This window comes from Periplaneta americana, chromosome 11, assembly GCF_040183065.1.
Source record: "Periplaneta americana isolate PAMFEO1 chromosome 11, P.americana_PAMFEO1_priV1, whole genome shotgun sequence".
In the NCBI taxonomy this organism is placed as follows: domain Eukaryota; kingdom Metazoa; phylum Arthropoda; class Insecta; order Blattodea; family Blattidae; genus Periplaneta; species Periplaneta americana.
The window spans coordinates 83,660,589-83,688,156 of record NC_091127.1 but is presented as its reverse complement, the minus strand read 5'-3'; the positions used below and the strand labels follow the sequence as shown (position 1 = coordinate 83,688,156).

The 27,568-nt window shown below is 33.5% G+C and overlaps 1 protein-coding gene across 6 annotated transcripts in view; it reads right to left on the bottom strand.

Moving 5' to 3' along the window:
• LOC138709163 (uncharacterized) overlaps positions 1–27,568 on the bottom strand; it is a 128,128-nt gene that overhangs the window by 10,018 nt on the left and 90,542 nt on the right. The window contains exon 8 of one of the 6 annotated variants that reach the window (XM_069839715.1): positions 17,893–20,701. The exons of 4 other annotated variants lie outside the window; for them this stretch is intronic. In XM_069839715.1, coding sequence (XP_069695816.1) covers positions 20,530–20,701 — 172 coding nt within the window. In that variant the 3' untranslated portion in view covers positions 17,893–20,529. Of the gene's footprint in view, positions 1–17,892; positions 20,702–26,086; positions 27,152–27,568 lie in introns of those variants that run through there. One more of the 6 variants, XM_069839719.1, reaches the window with a different exon arrangement.

Here is a 27,568-nt window from a genome sequence, read left to right as displayed (position 1 = left end):
ATTTACTACATGGCTGCAACATATTGGCATATGATCCACTCTTTCTAACCAGAGCTGACATCACGAGCACCTTAACCCAAAATACAAATGCATTCTTGATCTTATACATCAATGGGGGCTTAAAAACAAACTTATCTTCAACCAAACAAAAACAATAACTAAGACAATTACTAGAAGAAGAAAACTAGAACATCCAAAATTGTGTATGAACAGACAATGAATAATAACTTTTAATAATAACCTAATGTATCTTGGAGTGTCGGCCTGGGTAGCGTAATCGGTATATCGCTGGCCTTCTGTGTTCGAGGTTGTGGGTTCGATTCTGGCCCAGGTCGATGGCATTTAAGTGTGTTTAAATCCTACAGACTCATGTCAGTAGATTTACTGGCATGTAAAAGAACTCCTGCGGGACAAAATTCCAGCACACTGCGACGCTGAAAATAGTCTCTGCAGTTGTGAGCGTTGTTAAATAAAACATATTTTTTTTAAATCTTGAAGTGGTATTGGGACAATAAACTAACATTCAGAGGCCACTTGAGTTACCTTGAAACCAATGCCAGCAAACTCCACGCAGAATTGTCAATTGCCATGAGACCAAATTGGGGTCTTAATATTGAGATACTAAGGATAATCTACTGCAGAGCAGTAGAATCACTCATGCCATACTGCTCATCAACCTTTCAAGATGTCCTCCACAGATGCTGGACCCAAAAGAAGCTACGCCAAATTCAAAGAGGCTTCATTCTAAGAATAATATGGAATATCACGCCAACTCCATGGAAAGAGCTCTTTTACTTGCTCAATAGAACCTCTTTTTCTAACAGCAAAATCAAAATGCTAAACTTACGAGCTTAAAGAAAGAACACCAAGGTTTCTCAGTAATATCCTGTCATGACGTAGAAAACAGGGTCTCTCTCTCTTTGACCTTAGACATCCTGCAATCTACCACGACCATGTGACAATTCACTATACTGAAAATCACGATTACCTATCCACACTGATGGTTCACGTATAGTTGACAGTGTAAACCAGCCTGCATTGGGTGAGCTTTTGTGATGTATACTAGGAACTCTGAGGTGTCATATAAAAAATAGAGATTGGTGCCTACATCTACCATATTCCAAGCTGAGCTGCTTGCTTTACAATCATGGTGTCAAAAAAATGACTATAGTGCTCGTATTTTCAATGACTCCTTGACCTCCATTACTGCTATTAGGGATAAGTATAACGCTCATCCCATAGTCACTGCTATAAGAAACTCAATTGAGAAGAGCAGGGCTCACATCTGCCTATACTGTATCAGAGGCCATGCAGAAATCGACAATGACAGAATTTTATGTTTTGTTTCAAGTGAGATTGTCTTTACTGGAGATGTGATAGAATCTATACAGTGAAAGATGTGAATATGTGACCTAGATGAAATGCCTCGAAGACATCATCTTTCACCCTAATCAAGGTAGATAGTGAAGATATCCTTGGGTGTTTCATCTGGTGGACTAGATTCTACAAAAGATCGACAATCTCACTTGAAACAAAACAAACTCTGTCATGGGAGAGTGTAATTTAACATATCACAATTTCAGTACTTCGAATGTACATCTGGAATGAAAGAATTAATCAAAGCAAGTGAAAAATGAATGCTCCAAGCAACATGCATTCATTCCTGCTTAGAAAGACTGGGCTAGTTGAGCTGTTCTCTAGTAAAGCATTCCCTGTAGGCAAAGTTCCAATAAAAGAAACCAAAATTGCAGATTTGAAATAGGTTTACATTTATATTGTTGATAAATTCAAAGAATTTTATGATGAGTGATACTGTTGAGATGTTTGCAATTCTTGTGTAGAACTACTTCAAATGCTCAATTTATATATATAATTATTATTATTGTCCAAAGTCTTGCTTTTGTTTATAAGCATGGCCAGATTTCACAACGACAGAAGTGTGACAAAATAACTTTAAATATGTACTTCTTTTATTGTTCCCCCTCCCCCCAAATGAATATAATAAAGAAGAAATGCGCACAAGTGTGCATAGGTTGTTGGTTAGTCTTCGGTGCTAAGTTCAATCACTGTTTTTGGGCACTCGGTACATTGCAGGATGTGGTACTTGACACACCTTGCACCACAAAATTTACAAATACACTTCTCGGACACTGTATGGAATTGTGTTGTGTTGCACTCTTTGAAGTGAAATCCATGCACTGCTAAGTGAAATCCATGCACTGCTAGCCTTGTTACTACATTCCTCATGCGTTGATTAGTCCCAGTCCAGCTTCGGTCGACCATGACGCTAGTGGCATAGAACTCGTCGTCTATGTTGTTCCTCTGCTGTGTATTCTCTTCTAGAAGTTGCTTGTACGCGTCTGTGGAAGGCAGAATTAGTGAATACCGTAGATCCTCGATCAGAAAGGGTTCCCTTGTTAACACATAGACTAACCTGGATGCTATGAACTTCGACACTCCGAGTACCCTTTTCAAATATGTGGCTTTGACTTTTTCCCGCACTTTCAAATCCTTTTTTCTTTAAATACTCCCAAACCACGTCTATGCCATAGATAAGGATGGGTATAATCTTTGCATGGAACAGCTTCATAGCTGCTTCAACAGATATGTCCTGTAGGTGACGTATGTCGTTGATGGTTCTAGTGGCAGCTATGGCTTTTTCTTCAGGCATGTAGACCGAAAGTGGTTCCTGTTGTCTGGAATGTCACTCCAAGATATTTGAAGGAGTTTGTGATTTTTATGTCATGGTGTCTTGAGCCTTCCGTTTCCCTCCTCTTCGGAAAGTCATCTGTAGTGTCTTTTCCGTGTTTATCGTTAGTCCGTTTTGGTCAGCCCAGGTTTCAAGTCTGTTGAAGGTGTGCCGTAGGTCTACTATGTTCTTTGCTGTCACGACCATGTCATCGGCGTATATATAGATATTCGTTGGGGCATGGTTGTCCTTCATGCCCATTACATCTGCAGTTGCTACATTGAAGAAGAGTGGACTCAGTGGGTATCCTTGTAGTACCCCGTTTGTTTGTAGAATGGGCCTGGAGTGGGTTGTACCATCTTGTACTGTTATCTGGTTGTAATGCAGAATTGATCGTATGATTCTTGTAAGATAGTTGTCTCTGCCGATCGTGCCTTCCAATTTGTCGATTATTTTCGACTTGTCAAGTAGGTCAAAGGCCTTCGTATAATCGATGAAAATGGCATGTAGCTTTCCCTTTGGCTCTTGTAACGTCTCTTTGATGTCAGCAGTCAGAGTCGATATGAATATGAATATAGGATTTCTATTTGTTGGAGAAGTGTACAATATAAAAATTTTAGATACCTCCCCTTTTTTTGCGTGTGTAATGCAATCTACTAAAATAAGATTTTTCTTTTCACATAAATGAAACTTACGTAGTTTCAGAATCTGGCCATTGAAGTGTGTGTGTGTGTGTGTGTGTGTGTGTGTGTGTGTGTGTGTGTGTGTGTGTGTGTGTGTGTGTGTACTGCAATAAATGCATAGCCAACAATATAATTTACTTCATCTTAGATTTTCTTGGAAAATTCTGAAAATAATTACCAATAATATTAGCAGATTGTAAAAGGTAACCATATTTCCAAAAGAACTTGGAACTGTTTAATCAAACATAAAAAAAAAGTTTGAAGATTTTATATTACCACAGTATTGATTAGCATCTATAAACATGGGGAGGTGGGAATGAAAATTAATATACCCAGGAAGGTGGGGAGGGGGGGGGACAATCGAAGTCCACTTAAAAAAATTGGTTTCAGCATATTATAATTCCTGTAAGAGATTTATTTTCTTACTGTTCACCTGAATCTAATTTGTGGTGTTAACTATGCTCAGAAAGCAATATTAATTTAGTCCTAAACCTAGAAAGAAACTGATAAAACCTGGAATATAATGGATTTAAACATGGCAAAGAAACATACTACAAATGAATGAATTAAGGATTCAAGTATGCATATTCAAGCAATGACTCGTATCACAGGTAACGATTGTAATTGCAGATAGGGTCACTTTATTAATATGAAGAAATAAAAGCACAAGATTCTAATTAAGACACTTCAACTTACTAGGAGAGGAAAATAAACAATTTGCATATCTTAGTTCAATTGTCACAAAACTGCCTGTAACAAGATGCCGATAAAGAAATACTGAAAAAGCAAATCCCCACAATCATTCCTACTGGTAAAAGCTTTGGATCATTGGAAATGGATCTGTAAAAGTTTCAATGTGTTACAAAACATTTTTAAGCCTGCATGAAATCACTGACCAAGTCATGATAACAATGAAAAATCAAAACTACAGGTAAATCTCCAACTGGTGACAGAAGTAGCCACTGAAAAGGTGTGTGAACATACAAACTCACTTCAAAGTTGGAAAATCCCATTATGGTTTAGATCAAAGTTCCAAGCTTTATCTTCCAGAGAAAGTGAATGGCATAAAGTTACACTGACTGCATCTGGAAATGCCCGTGATTATCATATGGGTTTCATAGGAACATTTTTATTACCAGGTTTAATATTTTGTTTGGTTATCCACAATCAGACACTTGGCCAACCTGCAATAAATTCAGGGTCAGCAAAGAAATTGAAGCTGTAAAACTAAATAATCCCGTTAAACACAAAAGTAATGATAAGCAGGTAAAACAATTAGATGCACAAGAGCAAAGCTGAAGCAATTTATGTAAGAAAGCACACAGCTAAAACACTAGGAAAAAGGAAGAACAACAAGCAATAAGCATTTACTTCACGAAGAATTTTCATGTACCCAATATATAAATAAATATGTGTTACATCTTGATTACACAACTTTTAACACTATATCACCTCGGAAAACGTATTATGTGTCTTTCACGTGTTAAATTTTACATTCCTCGTTAACATGTTTCAGCCTGCTATTGGCCATCTTCAGAACTGGTTGTTTCTGATCTTGACGCCTTTTGTTCGAGTTTCCTGTGGGGGTGTGTTTGTGTAGTATAATGTGGAGTCAGAGTGTGTGTGTGTGTGTTCTGAAATTGAGTTGTGTCTTGAGAACACACACACTCTTTAGACTCCACACTACGCTACACAAACACACTCCCACAGGAAACACAAACAAAAGGCGCCAAGACCAGCAACAACCAGTTCTGAGGATGGCCAATAGCAGACTGAAACATGTTAACGAGGTAATGTACAATTTAACACGTGAAAGACACATAATACGTTTTCCGAAATATGTGTTGTAAAATCTCAAATGTCATTATTCAAGTTTTATCATTTAAGGCATACATTTAAGTCTATGACGAAATAGTTGTAAAGAAAAGATCTAATGATTTCGTTTCTATGCTGCATTACTTTTCTGGTTGACAACCTTAGTCCATAAGTTCGTCACTGGAGATATTTTCATACCAAAGGTAAAACAAAAATTACATGGCCATGAAATTTTCACATTCATTTGCCCATTAAGTATCACTAGTTTCAATCTAAGTTACCCGAATAATGATAAGAACATGGGTTTAAAAACTCAGTTTACCCAAGCCGAAACACCAGCTGACTGAACTGAGCACATAACTGTCGGTGTCAGGCCAACACCTTTCATAGTCATGGAAGATACAAAAAATATGTTAAGTCATGGGATCCTTTTCTGTCATAATTTTACAAATCCCTTTACCCTGTGAAAATAAAATACTGCCTATTGGAGAAATTATTTTCAGCAAAGACTCTCTCAGAACCATACTTGTTCATACATCTCATAACAGTACCTGGGACAGGGACTTGTGGATAGAAATGTTGTGAATCAGGGAGTAAAGTATTTTTCCATATTTTTCACAACCATTCCATTCAATAAGTAATTTTCTACTTGTTCTTTGCAACTAAAAATTTCCTTCATAATAATATTTCTTTTGAAATAAACAGATAAAATAGCCTGATTATTAAGTTAAAAAAGAACTTAAGATTACAATTGTTTAGGTCCTTATTACCTTTTGTTCCTTTATAGCAACACCGTATTTGCCAGCAGATGACCATATGATTTTTTTTTCAAAGATAGGTCAGAAAAACAGGGTGAATGGGTTAAAGCTTCATGGAATGCTGTGAGAACTAAGACAGTGGTTAAATAAGTGTAGTATTATGCTTTTCATGCGACTTAGTTCATATGCCTCATCTTCTTTGTAGCTACAATATTTTGTCTCAGCGTATGTAATATTTAAATTATCACTACTAACAAAGACTGAGCCTTAACAAACAAATATGCGTGACTCAACAATGGAAGTGCTATGTTTTGAAAGTTGCCTGACTATACAAATAACCTAGTGGATGCACATGAGCTGTCACTGACAATCACAGCTCAGTTCGTTTAAACTTTCCAATTGTTGTGAACGACTTTCAAATGCATTAAATTTCTGCAGTTCAATTTTCTTAAATTTGTTGGCAAATTATAGCTCAAAAACATCAGCATTATTATTGTTATAAGTGTATAACATAGCATACAAATTATGTGCGATTGCATATGCTAAAAAACATGGAAACAGGGATGCAGAGAGGCAATTTGGACCACTTTTAAAGAAGAAAATGATAACTTGGCGGAATGAGAAACAGGATATATAAAAAAAGCAACTCACAGTAAACATAACCTACAAAGAGGAACTGCAAAATGGACAGAACTTGAGACAAAGCTGAATATTTGCATTTTAGGCCACAGAAAAGTGGGACTTTCAGTGTCTACAAAAATGATTATTTATCAAGTCAAAATGATAGGGAACATCTCAGATTTTATTGGATTAACATCACAATGTTCAAGATTCGTGAAGAGAAACCAGCTACATATGCAGACTAAAACAAAAAAATCACAAGAGATATCAATTCAATATGAAGAAAAAGTTATTGAATTTCACTGCATCATTAATTCAACGAAATGAGAAAATTTTAACTTGCACAAATAAGAAATATGAACGAAGTTCCTCTGACTTTTGATGTGCCCTCAAACGAAACTACTGATTCCAAGGGCACAAAAGTGTTACTGCTAAAACTTCAGGGCACCAAGAAACTTATTACACTGTTGTTTTAGCCTGCTGTGTTAATGGGGCAAAATTGCCACCATTATTGACTTCAAAAAAAAAAGACTGTACCCTAAGAAAAAAATTTTTTTTTTATTTCACTTGGTTATTTAACGACGCTGTATCAACTACGAGGTTATTTAGCCTCAATGGGAGAAAAATTGTCTAAATGAGTGTTCATACATGTTTACACAAAATGCTGGATGGTTGGAGAAGAAATGAAGTTATAGACAGATAAAATTGGTCTAGGTGTCCTGGCAAACTGCTGAAGAAACCTGCCCTGCTACTATAGGATTAGTTTCATTCTCACAGAACAGATGTTGAAAATAAACTCAAGGAAATGAAAGCTCAGCTGTAATTCCAGGAGGTCTAACTAGTGAACTTCAACCTTTAGATGTCTGTATTAATAAACCATTTAAGAATTCCATGAAGGAAAAGTGGAGCTGAATGCAGTTTCCATATTTTGAGGTTATACCATCATAAAAAAGGAAAAGTCTAGTATTTTGTTAAGTATGTGAATGGGTTAAAGCTTCATGGAATGCTGTGAGAACTGAGACAGTGTTTAAATAAGTGTAGTATTATGCTTTTCATGCGACTTAGTTCATATGCCTCATTTTCTTTGTAGCTACAATATTTTGTCTCAGCGCATGTAATATTTAAATTATCACTACTAACAAAGACTGAGCCTTAACAAAACAACTAGATAATGTTGCTTAAGCACAAATGGCTCATGTTGTTCAGGTCGGCTAAAAATCCATGTTCTCCATGAACCAAGTCACATGAAAAAGAGTATATACTAAAAGCCAGGTTATGAACAGACTAAACAGGAAGTAGTTGGCAGGGCGAGAGGAAAGTGCAGGTTAGAGGGGTAGCCTGCGCAGCGATGACACGTTGAGTATGGCAGGGTGGAGGGGGGAAGGAGAACGGAGCTTTTCATTGGACCTCACGTGAAAATGTCGTCTGCTAACGAAAATCTGGCAACGGAATTACGGAGACAGTGTAGCCAAACTTCCCAGTTTATTTGCAGTACCACGTGCATTACGAGTCTCATTTCATACCAGCGTCATTAGCTTGTGCTTTCTTAAAAACAGTAATTTTAATTACTAATATTGTTGATAGTGTTATCGAAAACTATAGACAGTAGTTATTTTAAACGTATCGGTGACAAATGCTGAACATGCTTTGAATCTCACGCCACTATGTGGCAATAGAGCTCAGAAAGGCAGCAACAGAACACTGTTTCCGGTTTAGTCGATTCATAACCTGGCTTTTAGTTTAGTAATGTACTGGATGGTACAGAGGACAATTTGTAGCATAGGGAAACAGATTCTCATTTAGGAGAGGTTTGAAGGTAAAAAGGCATTCTTTACTAGTTAGATTAGGTATTTGTTGAATGTAGATCTACATATTACTTTATATTTGAAATACGTAAATTATAATATTCAGAAATATACTTTTTTCCCCTCAAAAATGTGTACGAAAAAGGAGGCTGCAACTTATACACCAGCAAATATTATAACTGTGTTTTTATAAGATTATGTTGGTGCTTTGATATTGTGAACTACAATTTACAATATTTAAAACATTCTTTATGTTAACATTAATTTTTATATATTTCGTTTTACTTTACTCAGGACAAAAATTATGTACTTGATTGTTTACGCCTGTACTCTTCATATGCACATCCAAAAGAATGTACTGCATACAATGTCAAGATAATTTCAATGATCCATTTTGCACTACCTTGCATTGCAGACCCAATCTCGTGTGTGGCCCCTTAATTATTGAAATTGGAATTTACAGGAGGGGGGAGGGGCACTGCACCTGTTACGATCTATTGTGCTAGCCATCAAGCTAGGCACATTCCCAAACCCACACACCAGCTCATTACACTAAGATTCACTGCATACCCAGGTTTTGAGAAGGCAACCCTCCTCTCCCACACCCCAGGCCCTAGGCCAGCTGGCGATCAGGGAATGCTATGGAATGACGACGAAATGGATAAATGGTGACGGAATGATGCAGATGCCTAATATGGGGAAAAACAGGAGAACCCCGAGAAAAACCCCAACTGCTACCGCACTATGTCACGTGATACTGAGATAATTTCTCCTTAGTATTATCTCGGATATGCTATGCATTAGACATAGTCTAATAACAGAAGATGATATGAATAATGAAAAAGTTGAATGAATATGACAAACAAGAGTTACTGAGAAATAAAAGAAAACCCTTTACTCGAAAATTCCTGTAGAAAGAGATTGTTTCACAAAGCTCAATTTGCAGTACATTGTAAAATTCTGTATGCCCCATAGGAAGTTTTAGTTAACAAAATCAACAGAAATAGAGGTCTGTAATTCACCATAGGCTTTGGAAATGTCACATATGAAGGCAAATTTAATATTCTTGAATCATATACTAAGTAATGCGTGTAGAAAGACTGTGAACTTGACTAGTAGAATCTTCAGCCAATAGGGAAAAAGAATAGCAGGAAAGAAATGGGGATGCTCTAGGAATACTTTGAACACTACATACAAAATGTTTATACAGCCAGTGCTGACATACTGCGGAGAAATTTTAATTACTTCACCTTTCATAAACGACAGAATATGTTCAAAACCAAGCTCTCAGACTTATTACTGGTGGAATCAAAACAACTCCAATAGATTCTATGAGATTCCTCACTAATATTAACAGCATCAAAATGACAATAGAAGACAATGAAAAAACTTATCAGATTACCAGGAAACAATTGGCATTCATACAGTCCTCTCTGTAGATTGAAAACTCAATAAAGTTTCATATCCATTGTTCAAGAATTAAAACAGAAAATCAATATTCCGAATTTAAAAGAAAACTTACAAATTAAACCAAACCCTTTAACTCTATTAAATATAGAATATAATCTAAATTTAACAGAAGAAATACTGAAATCAGAAGTAAACACTGAAACAATTGTCTTTAGAGACAATTAATATTAGGTACCCTCCACAAAACTGGCTTCATTTATACACCGACGGATCCTGGATCTCCAGAGAACAAGGTGCCAGTGCAGGTGTTACGTGCTGTCTCTTCTCACTTTATAGATCTCTTGGATATGGAACAACAAGTTTTGATGGTGAAATCATTGCAATAAGGGAAAGTTTCAGGAATCTTCTATGCCACATCAATAAATTTACGAATGCAGTTATATTGTCAGACTCCAAAGCAGCTATTCTATCAATAGTCTCTAAACACACACCTTCATCTCAAACAGCAGAAATAACTAAAATGCTCTCTCAATTAATATCACTCAATAAAAAAATTGTATTCCAATGGATACCATCCCATTGTGGAATCCTGGGAAACAAGAATGCGGATGCTTTAGCAAAGAAGGGCAGCACTGCTACTTACAGACCTGTTACTAAATCTACGTATTACTCTGTGAAAAGATTTATTAAATCTACATACTTAGACTTCAACAAACCAAATTTGATAACACAATCCCAAGGGAAAAATGGAACTCTCTGCATCAAAATCCACAGTTAATTCCCGATTTACTACGAAAATCGTCTGTAGCTGCATTTAGATTGGCAACAGGCCATGATTGTTTGGCCAAACACCTGCATAGAATTGGAATATATCAGTCCCCTAACTGTCCATTGTGCAACTCAAACCAAGAAATGGATTCGGAACACCTCAAAATCTGTGCTTTAGTGGCTGGTCATGATAATATCTTTGAAAAATATTGGAGTGCAAGAGGTCAAATGACTTCATTGTCAAATGCCTGGCATTAGAAAACAACAATATGTTCAATATTCTAGAAAGAAAAATCAAGAAGAATAATTTCAAACAAAAATTACCTCACCTTTCCTCAGAAGGAATGGATCATATTTTCTCAACTGAAACTTCAAAATTGGTGGAATCAACACTTGGGTACCTGGAGACTATTTTAAAGCTACATATCTTACAAAAAAATAAACTGAAAAGTTCAAGATATAAATTTAGAAAATATCAGATTTATTAAATACTTTTTACTCACTGTAGTGACAGAAATATTAAAAATATTAATTTTTATGTACTCAATTTCACCATATATGCATTTCTTTCACTGAATTATAGTGGAACACAGACTTCTGAAGTGTTCAAGGCAGAATGCTGTTTTACTCACTTACCTACTCTCATGAACTTTTCCCTTTACAAGCAGTGGCAATTCCTCCATGAAGGATATGAGGATGATCCTACAGTTTAATTTCGTGCCTCTGAGGATAGAAAACATTTTAATTATAGATTTTGATTTTTAATGCATCCCAATGTAATAATTTCCTTCAAATTTCCACTTTGTCATGAGTTGTTGCCACTGCACAACTCAGACCTTAAGAATACTTTCCAAGGAACCATCCAAATATCTTACAGCAAACGGTTTTTTTCTAGCAGTGAAGTTGCAGACAGGGGAGAGTGCAGAGGGTGGGGTATGGCTTGGCTTTAACAGTGTACTGTTCTCCAACCAGGAGATCAACCGTGAAAGGAATGTGCTTACTATTGCGTCATCTATTGGAGTGAAGTAGATAGATAATATTATCCTTATAATGTCAGTTTAAAAACCATGCGCTCTCCTGCATCCTATATGGAGGGATTAAAAGACCAGGAGATTAACAATGATCTAATTTTGTAACTAGGGTAGTATAAATATGTGTGTAACAATGTTATTGTTTATGCTGTGCAATAGAGATACGGGTACCCACGTGTGTGACCTTATATCTTATGACATCAACATTCATTCACAGCATTACCCCGCTCCGTTTCATCCCACAAAGACTTTCTCGTGGTTGGAGCACAGTATGAGGATGTGGCCATGTATCCTATCTATGACCCTTCTTTTTGGGTGGTGGAGATATTGTCAGAGACTACAATACGAATTTTCAAGTACCCTTGTAGCCTCCTTAAATGCAGTTCATTGGCCATTTTAAAAGAATAGAATAAACGAAATAATAAATAATTTAAAGTGATATAGTACAAAAAATAAAATTACATAAAAATAAATAACATAGGCTATAATAAAATACAAGAATTAACAGGTAAGACTTTCAAATGACAAGATAACCGAAAGAATATCCTGAGATTGTATTTGATCATTTACTTTTTACAAGAATTTAACTGTAGCAAGAAATTAATTGCACAAACGTATGGACAATACAAACGTATGGACTGGTTAAGTGTCCCAAGGATTTGTTTACTGTGTGTTATGCACATAAATTAAATTTAATGTTGCAAGATTGTGTCAAAAGTATTAGAACGTGCAAAATCTTCAATACAGTCTCTAGTTATGCATCATTATTTTCTCAATCGTCCAAAAGAACTCATGCACTTGATGATATTGTTCAATGCCATTTCCTTTCTGTGGCTTCAACTAGATGGTTGTACCATAATCGGCTAGCTGAAATGATCTTCAATAACAAGGAAGAATTAATTCAACTGTTAGATTACATTACCGAGAATGTTACGATGTTTAACCCAGAAACAAGATACTGTGCAGCTGGGTTTAAGAATAATCTCGTTAATGTTGAATTCAACTTTCTAGTGCAAGTGTTTCATCTAGTATTGCCGAAAACACATATTCTCTTCCAAATTCTTCCGAAAAAAAAAGCTTTTGACATAATTCATTGCCAGAAAAGAATTGATGAGTTCAAACAATTCTTAAGGAACTTGCGTGACGATTTTGACACCTTCTGAATCAAATACTTAGTCTAATAAATGCAATAAAAAGAGATGGCAAAAGACAAATTGCGTTCCTGACGTTAAATTGCACACTGTCGATTATACATAGAACTAATTGATAATTAACTTAGAAAGCATGATTGTATTCATTTAATTGATAATTTCTTGGTCCATATTCAGGAGAGATTCTCTGATATTCATGCATGTAATATTTTGATCTTTTAGAGTTCAACAAATTTGCAGTGTTCTCCATTGTTTTCTCCAATAATCTTCTTAATAATCTTATGGAATCTCCTTATTGGATTACTTTGAACATCAAGGCCTTAAATCTGAACTTTCATATATTTACAGTACCTCGTTCAAACTAGAGTCCATGTCAAACTTGTATAGTTAGATAGTGACTGATGACTTGAGTGATACTTTGAGTTATCGAAACTCGTTAAACTTGTATTGACAATTTCTGCTACAAGCACCTCAGCCAAAAGGAGCTTTTCTGCATTAAAGCACATTAAAAATTACTGTATAAATTCAATAGCTCAGAATCGACTCAACTGACTAGCCTTAATTTCTATCGAGAAAATATTCTTCAGTGAACTCAGAACAAATCATAACTTCCATGATAAATTGATCAACATCTTCGCAACTAAGAAGGGGAGGAGAATCGAACTTCACTACAAATAAATTGCTAGTTCCAGAATGGTGAGTCAAAGACTAACAGAGACCTACTTGTATTAATTTTACATACTCAATTATTATTATTATTACTACTAGTTTCTGTCTTGGTCATTTCATATCCTACATACAAAAAATATCACAAGTCACCACTGTTTACAAGTTACAACGCAAAAAATAGTCTCGTCACTTTTCTTGTGTTCATCTCGTCAGCTCACTCTTGAGGGCCTCTTCAATTTCCTTTTCATGGCTCATTCATCATTTACTAGCTATCGTCTTATCATTTCTGAAACACGGTTTCTGAGACAGTTTTCTAATTTATGTATTTTATGTATTTCATGTATATGATTCAAACTGGTTGAACAGAAGAGAAGGCCTTATGGCCTTAACTCTGCCAGGCAAAATAAAGCTACTGTTAGTGCTATGCTACCAGTACTACGAGATTATCAGAAATGATGAAATGATTGGGGCAAAAGTGGTAACAGATGATTAAAAAAAAAAGGTTATTGAAATCTTGGATGATTAGAGTAGAACGACTCACAAGATGGCACGACATAACAGATTGCTGAGAATATTAAGGAGACACTTATGTGAGTTTTAAATCTTTTACAATTTTCATCCAAAATTTATGAATTTTAAACCACATAAACATATCTACAATACTATCAACTGTACAAAATTTGGTGCCATTAGGGCTAATAGTTTTGAAATGATATTTTTTAAATGTATTTTATAATGACATCACTAAAAAGGCTCCTTGCATCACAATTTTCACAAGTTTTAGTTTATATTAGCTCAAAAGCTTCAAAATAGTCATGGGAACATAAATTAATTAGCTTTTTGAGCTCGGTCTAAATAGAGAGTCACAATATATTTTTAAGTGGATTTTCTTAATTTTTCACTATTATTTCACCACAGTGTCCTCTTAATAGGGAAATATCTGAAGGGACAAAGGGAATTGAATTAATCTGAACAAGAGAAAAATGACTGAAGAAACATAGGTGAGATGAAGAAAATACAAGTAACGAGTTTAATAATGGTAAATTGATTGAAGAGAAAATAAGGGGAAATTAGACTATACGAAGGAAAATGACTGACGAAACAAACATGACAGAAATGGCTGACAAGACAGTCAGGAGAAAAACTATGGACGAGCTATGCAAAGGAAAGCGAGTCATGAGGCGAGTAGAACGAAAAGAGGGGCATGGTTAATCTTTTAGAGACTCATTCACTTCAACGCAAGTATTTCCTACAAAGTTCGAAGGAACATCACAAGCTCTTGCTGTAACCTCTTGAATTTCATTGAATACGGAAGTAATAATGAGCGACTCACTGCTAGAAAGATCTTCAAAATATGTGTAAACATTAAAAACTACCTCTTTTGTCTGGCTACATATAGGCCTATTTCGACTATGAGGCATACCTGAAGAAGTATGTCTTTATTAAACCGTCATTGTTCCTGCAATAACTCCTATGTGACATATATATTGTTTTTCAGATTTTTGCTCTATTAAATAACTTAAATAGTGATACAGCAAATAATAAAATCTCCTATATGCAATTATATTTCTTTCTTTCGAAAATGTAAGAATTCACAACCTTCTACGTACCACTGCCATAGATTGAATAAATGTGTTTTTTCTTCCTACTAAAAAAATTTATATTTTGCACATGGGAGTTATTGCATGAACGACAAAATACAAATGTGTACAATTGTCAACCATTTTTTTACTTGTTGTGGAGGTCTGGCTCAGGACCTTGCAGAGTAAGGGTGATTTTGGATAATTGGTGGAATGATGATAATGGTGAGGGGAAATGGAAGAATCCCGAGAAAAGCTCCTCGTGCCTTTGTCCACAAAATTCCTTCATGACCCAGATAGAGATCAAACCCAAGTCATCATGATGGAAAGATGAAAAGCAGAGAGGGTAACAATTGAGTCATAGACGATTGTATATTTGAAGAAGAATCCTACACAAACAGTACAGAACAGCATATCACAAGTTGGACTAGGCACCCAGTTATGCATATGTGTGTGTGTGTGTGTGTGTGTGTGTGTCTATCTATATATATATATATATATATATATATATATATATATATATATATATATAATACAGAAGAACATAGCACAAGCTTAGACAAGACACTGAATTTTCGGCTTTATCTCTGTAGTGTCGAAAGTTCAGATTTTTACAACAGAACCGGTCCCCAGCCCATCAGGATAACAGGAGGGTAAGTTTGCTGTGAGAAGAAGGAAAAGTGTGAGATCTTAGCAACCGTAAATACTTGTGGTTGACTATAATAATGCATTATGCAATTATCTTCTGGCTTAGCGAAATTGCTCAAGTGTTGTCATGTATCTACAAATCTTATTTTATTGGTCTCGAAAATAAAATATCTTCCTCACCTTTTATATAAAATTCGCGGGCTCCATGAAGAAGTCTCACAGAATACATTATGAAGTCTGCAGGATAAATAGAACCAATTAATTGCATTATATGAAGTAGTAGTTATAATAAAATAAACGAAAAAAATTATTATATACAATTATAAAAAATAGTTCTGCACAAAAACAATTTTACTGCACAGTTCAATGTACCCAATTACTTAAGGAGAAACATCATGAATAAACATTTCTGGAAGGTTCCATCAGATTCCAGGGAGAAAACAAACTGGTGTCAGATACATAATTTCTTCTATTTTGTAAAGGTTTTTTAACAGTTCAGTTCCTTTATCATGCTGTGAATGATACTACTGTTTATAGTTTATTTTCTTCAATTCTTATTCAAAACATATACATAAATGAAATCTTTTAAATTTTACCCAAATAGAATATAATTTTTCGTTTTCTGGATTACACAAGAAAGGCATTCATTATAATCCCGAAAATATTATATAGCTTAAGTACATAATAATTAATTTTGCGGAAATTCACATAGAAGAGTTGTATGTATACTGTGACCAAATATTACTTTTATAGTTACGAAAATTAGCATTTAAAAGCAATATAAATACACATAAATCTTGATCTATTGGTTCAATGATGCTTAACTAATGGGTTTAAAGCAAGGCTGATTATCCTAAAATAATAAGAGCTCTGCTACCTACTTTGGCTGGATTTGTAATGAAAGAACTACCCTTGGGCAGAACACTATGAATGAATGAAACAATTCATTTTTTAACGAAACATTATTTTCTACTTACCAATACTACTTCACAGTCTCATCATCAATTTATTCTAAGTGATAAAAAAGATGACAAGGAAAATCTTTTGCTAAACCCCGAAATGGTTCTTCACAGTACAGGATAAAATGAGTCATAAATACCGAATATGAACAAAATCCGATCTATAATTAAGAAAAAATTACTAAGACATACAAAGGAACGACCAAAACCAGTTTTGCATTATTACAAATGCTGAAAACATTTCTGAAAAAATATAGAAATAGATGATTTAGAGCATCATACTACCTTCTTTTCTTTATACTTTGTACAAAGGGAAAGTTAAAATTTATTCTTAAGGGGCAAATGGACAGTTTTGAAGTAAAACAATACGGAATATTTCTTGACACTCTGTATACTAAATTTCTTATGTATATTAGTTATCTAGTTTATCATTACGTCAATTGATTGGTACAGCTTTTTAAGACATGAATTATATTTTAAACCAGAGGAACTTGCTTGATTTAGGAAACTTTCAATTGGAAGACACATATCAAGTGAAAGATGGTCATTAAAATGCAATCAAACATTTCTCAAACCATCAGTCAGAATCGACAATGTGTATGTGCTTATTGCAGTAAAATCATTCTGGCATAAAAATGTACTTTTTAAGATATATTTCACTTTGTTAAATTTCATATTACAAAACCAATGGTGCTCTTATGTTGTGATCAGATGACAATTTACAAACTAATGTAATTTAAGTTATCAGCTCTTAATAAGCCATACATACGCTTTGCTCTTACCCTTGGTATGATGTTTCAACTTGATGACGGAATGCATGTCACTATTTATCCCACAAATTTGGACTTCGTTATAATTACAACCTTCATTACCCAAGAGATAGAACACAGATGACACTTATGGAAAACTTTTAAGGATCTATCTTCTTTAGTATCTAGAAGAGGATAATGAATAGGCCTATTCTGTATTTTACAAACTTAAGTGCTGCTGGGATGCAAGAAGGCGTATGGAAGTACTCCAAGAAACTGAGCAATAGCAACCAACCAATAATTTTATTAATGTACTCTGACAACTGCCTGCCAAATTAAATGACTGATGAATATACTTCAATGAATAACTGAGCCATAGTAAATTACTAAATCAAAAAAACTTAAAACTAAATTTCAACATATAAAACATTTCAATGTAAATCATGAATTTTGTTTTTAAAAAAAAAGACTCATACTTCCTACAACAATAAATATGAATGTAAAAATGTGCTCCCTTTGTCATAAAGGGCAAAGTATGAACATATGACAACAAATCTGAACTTAAGTTTCATATATTTGTGTATAAATTACTTTACATCGAGTTGTCACACTTTTCTGCGGACCTCAGAAGTCTACACACAGATAGGCATCTTGGTGGAGACTGGCAGTGTCTTGGATTGCCATACGGGATATTTAAAAATGAAAAAAACTAATTACACCTAATTCTGATAAAATTAGGGAAGAGCGTATTTACATAAATCAGAATACAATATAACTGTAAACTGAACTAAGATCTGCAACACTTAGTTTAAAACATAAGATACTTCCAGAATTAACTGGCATTAAATAAAATGCTTATTATTTACTATTTACTTGCAAAAATGCTGTTAACATTGTCAAACTCTTCCCACCTTTTGTCAAAATTCAACCCTTGCTCCCCTCCCCCCACGAGAAAAAAAAAGCGAAACAGGTAATTCTTTTCACTATTAAATGCCATTATGAAGTTAAATAAGTTATAGACGATGAAGGACAAAAAAATATTACAGCTTCAGCATAATAAATGATCAATTATAACTAACAGCATTTATGGGAGGAGGAAGAAACTGGAAAATAAATAAATGAAACAGTTAATAAAAAAGCACTCGCTTTGATACAACTTATAATATTTACACCATAAACATAAGATTATCTACCACACATCCTATCCGTTATGCATACATGATATTATTGATCACTTGCACACGCAGTTTAAGGTTTCTATATCGCTTTTACGTAAACACTATCACTCTTCATATTTCGTATAATGTCTTATCTGGGTTGTTTCTTACAGCATTATTCAATGCACTGGCTTATTCACTAGCTGCATCTCTTCTGAAAGTTGTTCAAATTAAAATGAACTTTGCCAACATATAACGTAATACACAAAATTCATTTGCCCTAAACTTTCACATGATTACTGCATGTCTGGCAAATAAACAGCCATTTTAACATAGAATGAAATTATAGAGAGCTCAATTTCCCTACAAATACGATCATGTATAACACAAAATATTATATGTCACTTCTCCAATGAATAATGCAGTTTTATTGGTAAACTGAACATGTTTACTACTGAATACGTGAACAAAGGTGATACAACCAACAAGTATATAATAAATTCTGTAATTTAAATGGAGAGACTGTAAGAATGTATACAACAGAGATGAAAGCAGAGATATATGGTTTATATGACTTTAATGACAGAATATTACATATTGTCATTTCTTCACTAAAAAATGGGTATGTTGTTACCGTATATGTGAAGAGAGATGTAAACAAGAGAAAAGTATATAATCAAATAAGCAATTTAACTGCAAAAATTGGAAATGAACAGTAAGAGATGAGAGAATAAAATAAATACATGGTTTACACGGCTTTACTTTATCAAAACTGAACACTCAATTTTAAATATTTTGAAACCAGACATAACAAACTTGAATAAAGGTAAAAATTATAACAAAGTTCTCTTTCACATATTCTGATATGAAGTTATTAAGAAATTTTAATCAGATTAATTATAAGTATACAAATGTCTCATAAACTTAAATTCAATCATGTTCCTTTCAGCATAAATATTGTTTTTCCAAACCAGACCTACCTCCTGAACTCGAGTTTACAAAATTGCAATTCAATATGCAGAATGTAACATCGTTTTTTAAAACTGGTACCCATAATTTGCATTATTCACCAAAAAAACTGCATGTTTCTGATTTATTGAACTATGTCATTTCAATTTTTTTATTTACAAGCTCTAATTTATTAATCATTACCTTGCAATGAAATTTAAATATTTAATTTTAATTTTATGGCAAACGAACCTCATATTTTAAAAACCTGGAGTATTAAATTACACCACAATGCTTAAACCTCAAATTCTGAACAATATTATGTTACCAAATATTTTAATACTGCCTATGTTGTTTATTTAAATTAAAAGTAATCCATTCTAGCAATAGTTTTGTCTTGAAAAAGATATTCCTCTGTTATAATTAATACAATTTGAAGTATAACTATTTGTCGTATTAATAATAAGCAGTGGTAATTTCGATCTCGGTATAGACACATTTCATTTCTAATGATGAACTTTAGATTACTGCTGTATGTATCCTTAAAAGCAATATCAGTATATCAAGTATTCCAAAAAAAAAAAAAAAATACCTTTTAGTTTCATTGTTTAACAATACTTTGAAAGATGCGTATTTCATTATTTTGTACAAAATGATTCACTCTTCAATTCTTATTTTGCACATTCCAATTTTAGTACTATGAACAATAAGACATTTCCACCTTTCAAGGTGAAAGAAAAAGGTACGATAATAATTATAATAAATATGACTCATTAAGTAGTAGTGTTAATAAAAGTACAAATGTGTTATTAGAAATACGCTCTATAATAAATTATTCTTAACCTTAACTTGACACATGTCGGTTACCAACTTGAAAAAACAAAGTGAGTCCATTTAAAAAATAAACAACTTTCAGAACATTTACATTTGTAACTAAGCCATTCAACCATTTTATGGTTCGTTCTCTATGCATTAAAATTTGCTTCATGTTCATGATGTCATTACAAACCATAATGCTGCGACCACCCATACCCAGCATGTCCATGCCAAGCCGTTGCTGCTGGCATGGACCCGGGCCAGGCCATGTCCTAGCTGGTTCTCTGACGCTTTGAAGGGTTCTCTTCACCACCGGCACTCATCCGACTGAACATGTATTTCATCTGTGGCATGAACTGCATCACATCTCGTACTTGCACCAGTGGAAGTATGTCGTTGACGCCCTGACATTTGCCTGAATCTCGCAGGATGTTCATTTGTTGCCTGCATACCACCAAAACTAATATAAACCTCTGAATCATGTGAGGAACACAAATTATTATTCCTCATATTTAAACTTAACATATCATAGAATACCCATTACCTTTCAGTACAAAATAACACTATAATAAAAAAATACATGCATGAAGCTCAATTATATTTTGTAATAAGTGACAAATTTATTAAACTGAAAATGTATATTAATGAACGGTTAAAATTCTGTTTTTAAAATTTTAAGTTAGGACTTTATATATAATTAACACAAGCATAAAAATTAGACAACTGTGCATACTGAGCTAACTATATCAAAAAGAGTGAAAACAAATAATCAAATACATAATTCAAAAGCTGTCATTCTATTAAGACAAACACAAATATAAATTTTGCACTAACACTTCAGAATGAATTTAACTGAGTAAAACTGATACAGCAAAATTCACTCTTCTCAGAACACAACTTTTTATGCACAGTACGAAATAACTTTTTTAAACATTTAAGCACAATAATCATTCACAGTTATACCTGTCATATGAGTATCAATTAACAGCCCATCACCTAAACCAGGTATTATCATCATCTTCATCATGCTTTAGGCTTGTTTCAGACTCAAAGTATGTGTATTTTTTAAACTGTTCCAACCATCTTTTCCTTGGCCTGCTTGAATCTAATTTTCTTTAGGGAACGTTATCAAAATAAATTGCAACTTGTATACATATGAACGAATAGAAGAAAGCTTTCTATTTACAATCATATTGTATGCTGTATGCTATAGAATGTTTCTATGATTATACTTTCGAGTATGACATTCTAAAAAACAAAAACAATGCGGGAATTCAGTATATTTCTCATTTAATTAGTCATGTGATAGGAAAAAAGTGCATGACATTTATAAGAAGACTCTTCCTCCATATCCTCTCTATTCTAGCCACCATCACGCTTGAAGATAATCTTTTCTATTCAATAACTACAGTTCATATGTTTCTATCCAGTAACTACAGTTCATGTTACAAATAATTATTTTATATCTTGCACTCGTCATTAGCCAATACACTTCCCTCCCAGAATTTAAATTTCAATTTTCTTTTGTTTATAATAAATCATCCTTGACGAATCACAAACAATTACAAAACTTAAAGTGAACACTGTGACACCCTTCACATTTTTTCAGTTATCATCCACAGAAAAAAAGACTGGTGACAATCATGATGGACGAGCGAAAAAAGAAGAGACAGAATGAGAAAAGAAAAAAAAAAAAAAAAAAGAAAAAGAAAAAAAGAAAGAAAGATTTTATAAGACTGAGAGCAACAGCATACCGCACCTAAAACTTTTAATTTTTTTTCTTCTTTCCACTGTCTATTTCAAGCGATTGCACAGATTTAAAGACTTGCGTGTTACCAAACATAAAATGATATGCATGTATATTTAAATTCATCCAACTTCCACATTCTTACACATAAATAATTTTTCTGCACAGAGAAGATACAGTTCTTCAACTAGACACTTGATTTCTTCAGTTAATTTTCACCTTACACTCTTCACATCAATGACACGAAATCTGAATGTGTGTTCCTGATGATTTATGTTACTAATTCGTAACATTTTTTTTTTCTTTTAGTTCTCTTACGAGAAAGTTTTCTCACTTTTATTATTATGCTTTAATAATACCACATGAAAACCTTTTATCGCAAATTATTTTCTATATATTTTATCACACATTTAATAATATCAATAACATTACTAAAAATAAGAAATTAAAGTACATAATAGATTGTCATTTTTAGCAAAGAAATTTATCATATTAAGTACGAGAATGTCTAAAGTTGTAACAAGTTGAATAGCAACATGCACTCGGATGTAGCTAAACAATGTAATTAATCAATGTTCTCACATTTACTAACAAACCAAACTGCCATATCAATTAATATTGTGCCAACAGAACTTTTTTTTTTTAAAATATGTATTATTATTTAGAAATATAAAAAATGCACTTATATAAAAACTTTTCACTTGATCACAACTCTAAAACATTTCAGTCACTGTTTTGGAATCTTTGTGAACACTGGAGTAAATATACATTATTTTGGAAGATATCTCTCATTATAAACTAATTTTGTCCTTCAAATTTGCTACAAGTGCAACCATGACTTTCTTACAAATTTTAAGAGAGGTAGAGGTGATCAAATAAGCAATTTCCATATAGTAACAAATGTCTGGAAATGTTCCGTTTGGTAGTTAAAATCTCTGATAAGTGTAGCCAAACAAACAGTATCGAAATCAAGTCCATCTTCCTGAAATTCCGTTGCAAAATCCCCATTTCCTGCAAACATTGATGAATTCTCACAAACTTGGCATGTAATAGTTGTCGTCGTAAATATTTTGACTGATTTGCCTTATTTTCTTCCATTTCCATTTGCTCTTCATAAATGAAATACATATCAGCAAGTTCTCTTAATGTGAATCCTTCCAGGACATCAAGAAACTAAAGAAACCAAAATGACTGTCTATACATAATGCTTAATCCAAATAAGCCTATGCTATACACGAAAGACAGATACACTTCAACTGGAAGTGAGGTTACAGTGCACTGGCCTAGTCTGATGCCAGCTAGCTATTGTATCTATAAAGAAAGTATTCTACACAGTAGTCTCATGAAATTTATAATCCTTACAAACATTACCACGACAACATAAAAGACAACAAACTGATTTACCATGTACCATTAGTCACTTTGGAATAAAAGGTATAGCTTATGTTACAGAAAGCAGCCTGAATACACATGTGCGTCAAAGCTTGTAACCATGAAATGTTTTCCGGACATGGGTTCATATATAAAAATTATTCATATTTATCACCTCTACCACCCCTAAAAATTTGTAACAAAGTTACAGCTTATATATATATATATGTATGTTTGTACAGTAAGTGTGTACATATGAATGAATGAAAAAAGATTTGGCTTACCAATATGTTACAGAAAGCAGCCTGACTATGCATATCGAAGCTTGTAACCACGAAATGTAACGTTTCCAGATATGGGTTTCCACATAAAAATTGTTCATGTTGATCTCATCTCCATTATCTATAAAAATTTGTGACACCCTGTGTGTACGTTGTTAAGCTTCTGATAGGTTAGTTAAAGATCTTAATTGTATCAGTAGTAAAACCATATGAATTCCTATCAAGACTTGAAATACGTGGGTATATGGAAAAAAAACTGTATACCAAAGTTAGTCCTAAATTCAAAACAAGAAGAGAGACAAAATGTTGGTAGACAAAAATTAAGATGGCTTGATGATGGGGGAACAGATATGAGAATTCTGGGGGTAAAATGGAGGAAACAATGTTCAACAGAACTGAATGATCCGCAATCATAAGGAAGGCTAAGACTACAAGGGCCACAGAGGAAAAAGAAGCAGACCAACTAACTGCTTTCTGCCACTGAAAGCAATACAATGTGAGTACAAGAGGCGATAGAAAAAAATTAATTCAAAACAGAAATAAAAAAGTAAAGGAATTAGATAAAGTAAGAGGAGAAGAGCAGAAAGAAGAAAATATCTCTCAAGCCTATTCTATGTGCACGCAGTTTCCTTGGGGGAAAAAAAATTCTTAAATAAAATTATCCACTGTCCTCATCAGTACGAATGAATTAACAGAAAAATTACTCTCTAATGACTTCAAATACAAATTATTACAGGTTCCAAAGCTATAATAATTTATGTAAAAGTTTCACAAACTTCTAAAACATATAATTATTTCAAACTGCCAAAAATCTGATTTATGTAGTGGGGGTTGGGGGGATTTCAGTAACAGTAAGTAATAATTTTGCAGGTTAAAAATGCAAAGCATTCAGAAAGTAAAAATAAATAAATAAAAATGTGAACCCATGAAGCATGTTGTTTCAATCAACTAAGATGAGATACAAATGCATTAATTTTCAATTGCTAGATTTCCATACTTTCAATAATTAAAAAAGTTTGGCAGATATATGTCTCATGACGTCATGAGGAATGTTATCAAGTAGTAATAGAGAGGAAGAATTATGTGTCCACATACTAGACAGCAGTTACATGTAATACCTTAGTGCTTTTCTTCAGAATTGTTTACTTGCAGAAGTATTATTTTTCTTCCACCTTTCACTATAAAACTGTAAAGATTACTGGGTCGTACCTCTTACATAAGTGTGAATGTTGTTGTTTAATTCCATCTGAATACTCTCCATAGACTCTTCTATTATAAAACAAAACAACAACACATAAAATGGAAAACACAACAGAAATGACAGGAAAGTACATGACTTCATAATCTAATTTTTATGGAATAATGATTATGCTCAGCAATGAACAATTTCAAAATATTTTTACTTACCTTGAAGTACTTATCACTGAAGTAATTTTTAAAGAGATGATAGTATCTTAAATGTAGCACATAAAAAATTTGCGTAAGAATGTAGTCACTTTGTGTGTAAACTCGGATCATTTTTCGGCAAAATTTGTACACAGGTAGGGACCATATTACTTTTTAATAACAATGATACAAGCGAAATTTTCCACAGTCAGTTTCTTTGTTACATTTACACTTGTAGATACCTAAAATACTACATTTAAGCAAAACAAACTCGCGAAATTTGAATCATTGTGTGAAATATGTCATAATCACAAAATATACCTGCTCTATCGCAAAAGCTACGAAATATGCACCAATATTTTATTCAATATTGTTAAAAACATGTCTGTAACTTTTGTTTCAGCTAATTCATCAATCGACTTGTAATGCTAATACTGCTAATGGAGTGTTATAGGCTTGCTATTTGGAGCAAGGGGATGTCTACCAAAATTCACATGTGATACTTTTATGTGGTGAAAATTTTAAAGGCCTCTCTTCAAATTTTACACTATCATTTATATGTAAACATATCAATCTTTTGTTGAAATGTACAGAATAAATAATTATTTTACTCATATAATTTTTCTTTTTATATTCAGGTTTGTAATTGCACATCCCAGTGGTCAACCTGACTTGAAGACAGATGATTTTGAATAAATCCTATGGATATTGTGTACACTCAATTTTACTATCTCTAAAGCTATCGAAAAAAAAAAAAAATTCTGTAGTCGACATGTAACATACAACATTCTTCAATCTTTGCTGCAATATGTTTGTTATGCATCATAGGCTATATTTTTATGTGAAAAAAATTCTGGAGGGACTAGTCGACCACATTGAATTTGGTGGGAATTGTCCACACAAATCTTCGTGTAGACAACGTAGAAACCATGCTTAGTTTATATTTTGGTAATGCTGATATATGATAATATGTATGTAAGCAAAAAAAAGTAACAAGAAGTATTATATTATACATAACAAAATACAATTAATTGAAAACTTATTTCACGAAATATACACTGAACTGACAAATTATTTCACGAAATGTCCAACAAAATAGTGACAGGTTTATCGCCAAAATCACCTTTTTATTTCATAAAAAAATGCGGTCCCTACACATAAGCCATAGTTGACACTGTATTCGTAATTTCAAGAAGTGCAATAAACTAAATCAATGGAGACAACCTAAAATAATGAATGTCTTGGAAGAGAGGAAAGAATTAAGTATCACACAGATGTAATTTGATATGTGTTGACAAAAGGTAATGGGGTCCCAACAAACCTGTGTAACAGTGTGAGTGAAAATGTTGCACATAGGGTACTACTTTGTATACTGACAACAATTACTCATTTTTCAAATGAAAGCTGCTGACATCTTATACATCATGCATACCATTTTAGCAATAGCAGCAACTCCTACAATTTGGACCCGCAATTTTTATATGGCTCAATGACAAAGCACAGTATTCTTAAGTTGCACCTTTAAATTGGAGATACTACAACTAGAAGAGCTTAGTTTACCAGTTCAGCAATGAAGCAAAACAACTGTGCTTGCAGAGCAGAATACTCTTGTGATGTCTGGAACAATGTTGTCCTCTTCCAGCATTCTAAATTGTTTTAAAGTAAAGAAATCTATTCTGGACTCAAACCTCCTGACGTTTGGAGAATCTTTACTTGTAGGGCAATGGCCAGTAGTAGCATGCAGTATTGCCACATACGGATAGCAGTTCTCATTTCTTGGAAAGCTCAGAATCAAATAATACATGTGCTTGGACAAGTATTTTTTTTGTAGTAGAGACTCTGTATGTTGTTACAATGAAGGCAACATTTTTCTGAATATATATAGAAAAAAAAAAAATCACATCTCATTTTGTGGTTTGTTGACAACAATAATCATCTATTTGGATCTTTTCACAAAGTATTTTATTTATAACAGTGTATATTGTATTTAATACACTTTATATTATAAAATGACCGCAGAGTTGGTCTAGTGGTTAGCACACTTAGTAGCTGATTGAAGACTGCATGGACCCTGGTTCGATTCCCAGCTCTGCCCTCTGGTTTTTGCGTCTGGAAAGGAGTCCAACCAGTCTCATGCATTGCTTTAATTATACACCCCTTAATGTTCTTAATCATTAACACGTATATTAAAGTTATTAGTCTTTTGCGCTTTAAAAGAGCATTCAACAGAATCCATGTACGACTGTAGATTCACTGCATTCATAATGACTTCATCCCATATAGGGGAAGTGATATTAATGCAGTTTAGTACTGACAAGAAAACCTTTTGAAGCACTATTATCAACTGTAATCAATAACATTCAATGTCCATTCAATAACATAACATCAAAGAAGAACGAATGAAATAGCAATATCAGCCCAATTGCTGGCTGTGTTTTGTGTAGCTGCTCTTAAGAAATAGATATGCTTTGTATCAGTAAAGTCAGTGGTAACAATAAGATGATCAAGCGAGAAAATGCTCCATGT